Genomic DNA, 7,447 nt, shown 5'->3' on the forward strand with positions numbered 1-7,447 from the left:
AGTTAGCAATTATCTTAAGAATTAAGTACATTTAGTTTCACAAAATAAGAAACAGTGCGACTCGATTAAACTGTCAAGGAGGCACAAGCTTTCATTCAGATTAATGCTGTCTGTCAGGGCGAGTGCAGAATAATGGGAACTGCACAGAGCAAAGGCTCAAAGGTAATCGACTCCAGTCCTATAGCACCTTGCATCAGTTGAAAGCAGATACACCTGTGTGTGTGTGTGTGTGTGTGTGTGTGTGTGTGCGCGCGTGCAATGCATGTGTGTGTACTGTGTGTGTGTTTGTGTGTGTGTGCGTGGATGCGTGTATGTGCATGTGTGTGTGTGTGTGTGTGTGTGTGTGTGTGAATGCATGTGTGTGTGTGTGTGTGTGCATGCATGTGTGTGTGTGTATGTGTGCATGTGTGTGCGTGCGTGTGTATGCCTGCTGTGTGTGTGTGTGTGTGTGTGTGTGTGCGCGCATGTCTGTGTGTGTGTGTGTGCGTATGTGTGTGTGCGTGTGCATGTCTGTGTGGTGTGTGTGTATGTGTGTGTGTGTGTGTGCATGCATATCTGTGTGTGTGTGTGTGTGTGTGCATGCATGTGTGTGTGTATGAGGCCATTAAGTTGAGTGTAGTGCACTGAGTTATATAGTATGTGTGATCAATAAACGATATGACTGCACCAAGTGCACCATGTTGCACCCATGCCATTTATCAAGCCTCTATGGCATCCCTCCCTTGCTTTCTCTTTGTATTGCTCCATTTCTCTCTCTATCTCTCTGCCCACTCTATCGCGTATTCCCCCCTCTGAGTCTCTCTCTCTCTCTCTCTCTCTCTCTCTCTCTCTCTCTCTCTCTCTCTCTCTCTCTCTCTCTCTCTCTCTCATTCAAATACATGCTCACACACACACACACACACACACGAAGTATACAGACACACACACACCTGTACAACTATCCTCCGTTATGCAAACCTAGTGAATCTTTCGGTTTCCAAGTCATTGTCTAAAGAGTGAGGAGTGTTGTGAATATTCAGTTAAAGACAAACTAGGCTGTGAGTTATTAGATACCAACTTGGATTCATAATATAGTAACTACAAGTATATGGATAAAGAAAAAATTATAGTAATAATAAATATATAGGCTTATATACTGTATCATTGTACCAAGACGCCACACACGCCCCATGGTGCTGGAAAAGAAAGACATGAAGATAAAAGTCTATACAGGGTAATGACATGGTGTGTGTATGCATATTGAAGGAGTTTAAAGGAGCCTGTGTGTGTGTTAAACTCTAAGACAGACATTCCTCTTTATAGCAGGGAGATACGGACAAGAGTGGTTGCTATAGTGACAAGTACCACCAAAGACTTTCATTCTGTAAAATTTTTGTCCGGATGCATACAACGGGGACAGTGAAACAGTGTTACAGCCATGTAAGAGTGTGGGAGGACAGAATTCCACCGAACGATTGCCTCAACAAAACAACAAATAACACAACGCATAATGAGCATAATGTCACATGTGAGCGCATGTGTGTGTGCATGCATGCATGCGTGTGTGTGTGTGTGTGTGTGTATGTGTGCATGCGTGTGTGTGTGTGTGTGTGTGTGTGTGTGTGTGTGTGTGTGTGTGTGTGTGTGTGTGTGTGTGTGTGTGTGTGTGTGTGTGTGTGTGTGTGTGTGTGTGTGTGTGTGTGTGTGTGTGTGTACATGCTCCTCCTCTCCTGACCTGTTAAGTACATTTCCTCTCCTTCCAGGAACATCTTTTTACAGCGGGCACACCGGGCACAGCTGGGGTGGTAGTGTTTTCCTCCAGCCTGACAGAGAGAGATAGGGGGCAAGGGGGTACGGAGGAAGACAGGAGAGAGGGACAGAGAGAGAGAGAGAGAGAGAGAGAGAGAGAGAGAGAGAGAGAGAGAGAGAGAGAGAGAGAGAGAGAGAGAGAGAGAGAGAGAGAGAGAGAGATGGAGAGAGATGGATATAGAGAGGGAGAGAGACAGAGAGAGGTAGGGGCGAGGTGGTAAGGAGGAAGACAGGAGAGAAGAATATAGAGTGAGAGAGAGAGATGGAGAGAGAGACAGAGAGACAGAGAGAGAGAGATAGAGAGAGAAATAGAGATGGAGAGAGATGGATAGAGAGAGAGAATATTTTGGACTGTGATATAAGGCAAGGCAAGTTTATTTACACATTTCATCCACACGCACACGCACGCGCGCACACACACACACACACACACACACACACACACACACACACACACACACACACACACACACACACACACACACACACACACACACACACACACACACACACACACACACACACACACACACACACACACACACACACACACACACACACACACACACACACACACACACACACACACATACACACACACACACACACTCACCTCCAGTACTCTGCCACTGATGTACCTGCTGCAGGTCTCACACCTGATCCCAAACTGAGCGTGGTAGTCAGCCTCACAGTAGGGCACTCCATCCCTGAACAGACAAACAGCCAGTAGATATAACGACACTCCGTCCCTGAACAGACAAACAGCCAGTAGATATAACGACACTACATCCCTGAACAGACAAACAGCCAGTAGATATAACGACACTACATCCCTGAACAGACAAACAGCCAGTAGATATAACGACACTACATCCCTGAACAGACAAACAGCCAGTAGATATAACGACACTACATCCCTGAACAGACAAACAGCCAGTAGATATAACGACACTCCATCCCTGAACAGACAAACAGCCAGTAAATATAACGGCACTACATCCCTGAACAGACAAACAGCCAGTAAATATAACGACACTACATCCCTGAACAGACAAACAGCCAGTAAATATAACGACACTCCATCCCTGAACAGACAAACAGCCAGTAAATATAACGACACTACATCCCTGAACAGACAAACAGCCAGTAGATATAACGACATTGTATATACAGTATTAGGGATGCTCGATATTGGCTTTTTTACCGATACCGATATACCGATATTGTCCAACTCTTAATTTCCGATACCGATATCAACCGATACCGATATATGCAGGGTTTCCCCCCCCAAAAAATGGAATAATTTCAGGTAATTAACATTACATATCTCTTGTTGTGGAATTAACACAACATTATGCATACTTTTGACAATAAATAAAATCAGAATTTGTTCTTACTTGCTTGCCTGGGTAAATAAAGGTTATAGAAATGCAAAAAAAATTTAATAAATAAATTAAAACATTTTTTTTTAAAACCGATACCGATATTTTCCGATATCACATTTTAATGCCGATATCGGCCGATAATATCGGTCGGCCGATAATATCGGACATCCCTAGTATGTATATATTGAACACTTTTGTCTACGTACTTGACTTCTATTTTATACTTACTATACTTATTTTATACTTATCTATTTTTATCTAGCACAATCTCTGGAGCAAAACAGAAAGAAGCATTTTATATAAAAGTATTCTGATACTTCTGTATGACAACTAATAAGAAAGTTGAAAGTTGAAACTTGAAACTACATCAATGACACAGACAAACAGCCAGTAAATAATATAGACATTCCATCCCTGACACACAGAAAAACAGCCTGGAAATATAAAGGCGCAAACAGTAACTGTAACAGCACAGTTATGCTACAGTCGCCTGACTATACTGGCTTTGTTTGTGTTTAGATTTATTGGATTTTTTTTTTTCACTCAGATTGTTTGTGTTTCTATATAACCACATGTAGCCTAACTACCATCTTGTCAGTTGGCCTAGGATTGAATCCTGCCAGGACCTGTGTCTGCCCTACTCTGTCTCCCCCTCAGCCTTCCAAATATCTCAATAAAGAACCTTCTCTCTTGTGTCTTCCCTACTCTGTCTCCCCCTCAGCCTTCCAAATATCTCAATAGAGATCCTTCTCTCTTGTGTCTTCCCTACTCTGTCTCCCCCTCAGCCTTCCAAATATCTCAATAAAGATCCTTCTCTCTTGTGTCTGCCCTACTCTGTCTCCCCATCAGCCTTCCAAATATCTCAATAAAGAACCTTCTCTCTTGTGTCTTCCCTACTCTGTCTCCCTCTCAGCCTTCCAAATATCTCAATAAAGAACCTTCTCTCTTGTGTCTGCCCTACTGTCTCCCCCTCAGCCTTCCAAATATCTCAATAAAGAACCTTCTCTCTTGTGTCTGCCCTACTCTGTCTCCCTCTCAGCCTTCCAACTATCTCAATAAAGAACCTTCTCTCTTGTATCTGCCCTACTCTGTCTCCCTCTCAGCCTTCCAAATATCTCAATAGAGATCCTTCTCTCTTGTGTCTGCCCTACTCTGTCTCCCCCTCAGCCTTCCAAATATCTCAATAAAGAACCTTCTCTCTTGTGTCTGCCCTACTGTCTCCCCTCAGCCTTCCAAATATCTCAATAAAGAACCTTCTCTCTTGTGTCTGCCCTACTCTGTCTCCCCCTCAGCCTTCCAAATATCTCAATAAAGAACCTTCTCTCTTGTGTCTGCCCTACTGTCTCCCCCTCAGCCTTCCAACTATCTCAGTAAAGAACCTTCTCTCTTGTGTCTGCCCTACTGTCTCCCCCCCAGCCTTCCAACTATCTCAGTAAAGAAACAATACCAGAGACAGTCTCTATATAATGAGGAGACGGAGACTGTGGTGGTTTTGAATGGGGAAATCTGGCAACAATGTGAGTTGTAAAGATATTTTAAATGAATCACGATCTCTGCCAGAAGGCTTGGAACAGTGTGAGTGAGTGGTTGCCATGGTAACCACTGGATGGCACATGCATAGAAGCTATTCTAGAGAAGAAAAAAATGACATCAGAAAATTGTTATTAACCATGTTATTTACCAGCAACTTCAAATATGAAAGAAAAACGATGATATGTACTGTGTACTGATATGTGTGACCGATTCTTAGATACGGACGACTCCTCATTCAAAGAGGTCGTGTTAGTCCCCATCAAGATATCAGAACTTCTCTCGATGGTACTAATGGGAGTGGCCCGACGATCCTTTAACAGATCTGAACAGATTAGACCAGATAGGACACGGAAACTACAAATAACTAAAGAGAACCACAAACCAACAGTGAACAGGTGAGGTTCCACAGTGAACAGGTGAGGTTCCACAGTGAACAGGTGAGGTTCCACAGTGAACAGGTGAGGTTCCACAGTGAACAGGTGAGGTTCCTCAGTGAACAGGTGAGGTTCCGCAGTGAACAGGTGAGGTTCCACAGTGAACAGGTGAGGTTCCACAGTGAACAGTGAGGTTCCACCTACTTGCTGATGTACTCCCCGGTGAGAAGGGCGGCGCAGGTGTGGCACTTGAAACAGCTGACGTGCCACTGTCTCTCCAGAGCCAAGAGAGACTGGCCTGTGTGATCTCCTCTCCACAACCTGAACAGTCTGGAGAGAGAGAGAGAGGGAGAGAGAGAGAGGGAGAGAGGGAGAGAGGGAGAGAGAGAGAGAGAGAGAGAAGAGAGAGAGAGAGAGAGAGAGAGAGAGAGAGAGAGAGAGAGAGAGAGAGAGAGAGAGAGAGAGAAGAGAAGAGAAGAGAAGAGAAGAGGAAGAGAAGAGAAGAGAGAAGAGAAGAGAAGAGAAGGAGGAAGAGAAGAGAAGAGAAGAGAAGAGAAGAGAGAGAGATGTATGGGAGGGGTGGAAGGAGACAGAGGGAAAGAAGCGTACAAGCGGCACGGTGGTGTAGTGGTTAACACTGTCGCCTCACAGCAAGAAGGTCCAGGGTTCGAATCCCGCTTGGGGACCAGGTTTCCATGATGCCAGTTACCCAGGTGGGGTATCTCCCAGGCCTTTCTGTGTGGAGTTTGCATGTTCTCCCGTGCTCGCAAGGGTTCCCCCCCGATAAGATAAACCCAATGGAAAAACATGCACAACAACAAGATCGCTAACGCTGTGGCGTCCTTGACGAAGACGGACAGGAGCACTTGGATTGGTCCCCTGGCGCGGCTCACGTGGCGCCTGTCTGCTCCCGGCTGCCTTGGGGGGGAAGGACGACGGGATGGGTTAATCGCAGATACGCATTGTATGCATGGTTCGCATGTGTGCCAAATGGTGACCTCGGAGCAGGTCCTAAATTATTATTATTATTATTATTAGAAGGCAAACATTTACTTTTAAGTAGTGTTACCAAGTACTAGGTCACATCGCCTCTGCCAGACAGCCTGCCTGAAGCATGAGAGCATCTCGTGTGTGTGTGTGTGTGTGTGTGTGTGTGTGTGTGTGTGTGTGTGTGTGTGTGTGTGTGTGTGTGTGTGTGTGTGTGTGTGTGTGTGTGTGTGTGTGTGTGTGTGTATGTGTGTGTGTGTTATGTTCAGCAGTGGCCAGCAGGTGAACAGAAGGTGTTCATATCAGTCATATCAGCTCCTCTACAGCATGTATTAAAGGACCCCCCCCCCCCCGCTCCTCCTTTGCAGTAAAGTATCCTGAATGTATTAAGCATTACACAAACCCATGTTGTCATTTTGTTAAAGGCAATCATTTGTGACCCAGTACTATAGATTCCTTTTGGGGGGGGGGGGGGGTCGAGGGGGCGAATACTCATAATTCACACAATGACATTATCAATGGTGGCTGTGTAAGTTCATAACCTGAGAGATGATGAATGAATACAGAGTGTGTGTGTGTGTGTGTGTGTGTGTGTGTGTGTGTGTGTGTGTGTGTGTGTGTGTGTGTGTGTGTGTGTGTGTGTGTGTGTGTGGTGTGCGCGCGTGTGTGTGTGTGTGTGTGTGTGTGTGTGTGTGCGTGTGTGTCTTACAGCTCGGTCCATGGACCTTGACGGGCTTGTCGCTGGCCAGAGTGTGTGAACACCGCTGACACACACACTTCTTCCCACAGAAGGTCACCCTGTCTCCGATTGGGAACGGGCTCCTGAAAAGACACACATCATGGAACATGAAGGATCACACACGCACATGCACATTCATATGCACACGCACACACACAGACAATGTAAACAGATGTCCTACTTTTTACTGCACGTAAAAGCAAACAAGTGTGCTAGTGCTTTATAGGTGCTGGGTGGTGTGTAGTCGTTGAGGGTGTTTATAGGTGCTGGGTGGTGTGTAGTCGTGAGGGTGTTTATAGGTGCTGGGTGGTGTGTAGTCGTTGAGGGTGTTTATAGGTGCTGGGTGGTGTGTAGTCGTTGAGGGTGTTTATAGGTGCTGGGTGGTGTGTAGTCGTTGAGGGTGTTTATAGGTGCTGGGTGGTGTGTAGTCGTTGAGGGTGTTTATAGGTGCTGGGTGGTGTGTAGTCGTTGAGGGTGTTTATAGGTGCTGGGTGTGTGTAGTCGTTGAGGGTGTTATAGGTGCTGGGTGGGTGTAGTCGTTGAGGGTGTTTATAGGTGGCTGGGTGGTGTGTAGTCGTTGAGGGTGTTTATAGGTGCTGGGTGGGTGTGTAGTCGTTGAGGGTGTTTATAGGTGCTGGGTG

At 45.7% G+C, this 7,447-nt stretch overlaps 1 protein-coding gene across 1 annotated transcript; it reads right to left on the reverse strand.

Annotated features, from left to right (window-relative positions):
* Positions 1–1,714: 1,714 nt before the first annotated feature.
* Positions 1,715–6,915, reverse strand: LOC311248678 (actin-binding LIM protein 3-like; the record flags this gene model as incomplete). The annotated part of the gene is given in 5 exon segments (XM_084339523.1): positions 1,715–1,802; positions 2,402–2,495; positions 5,285–5,384; positions 5,387–5,410; positions 6,777–6,915. Coding segments are annotated over 5 exon segments (445 nt in total), but the record flags the coding sequence as incomplete, so codon positions are not given.
* Between the last annotated feature and the right edge of the window lie 532 nt (positions 6,916–7,447).

This window comes from Notolepis coatsorum, assembly GCF_963971535.1.
Source record: "Notolepis coatsorum genome assembly, contig: SCAFFOLD_4243, whole genome shotgun sequence".
NCBI lineage: Eukaryota > Metazoa > Chordata > Actinopteri > Aulopiformes > Paralepididae > Notolepis > Notolepis coatsorum.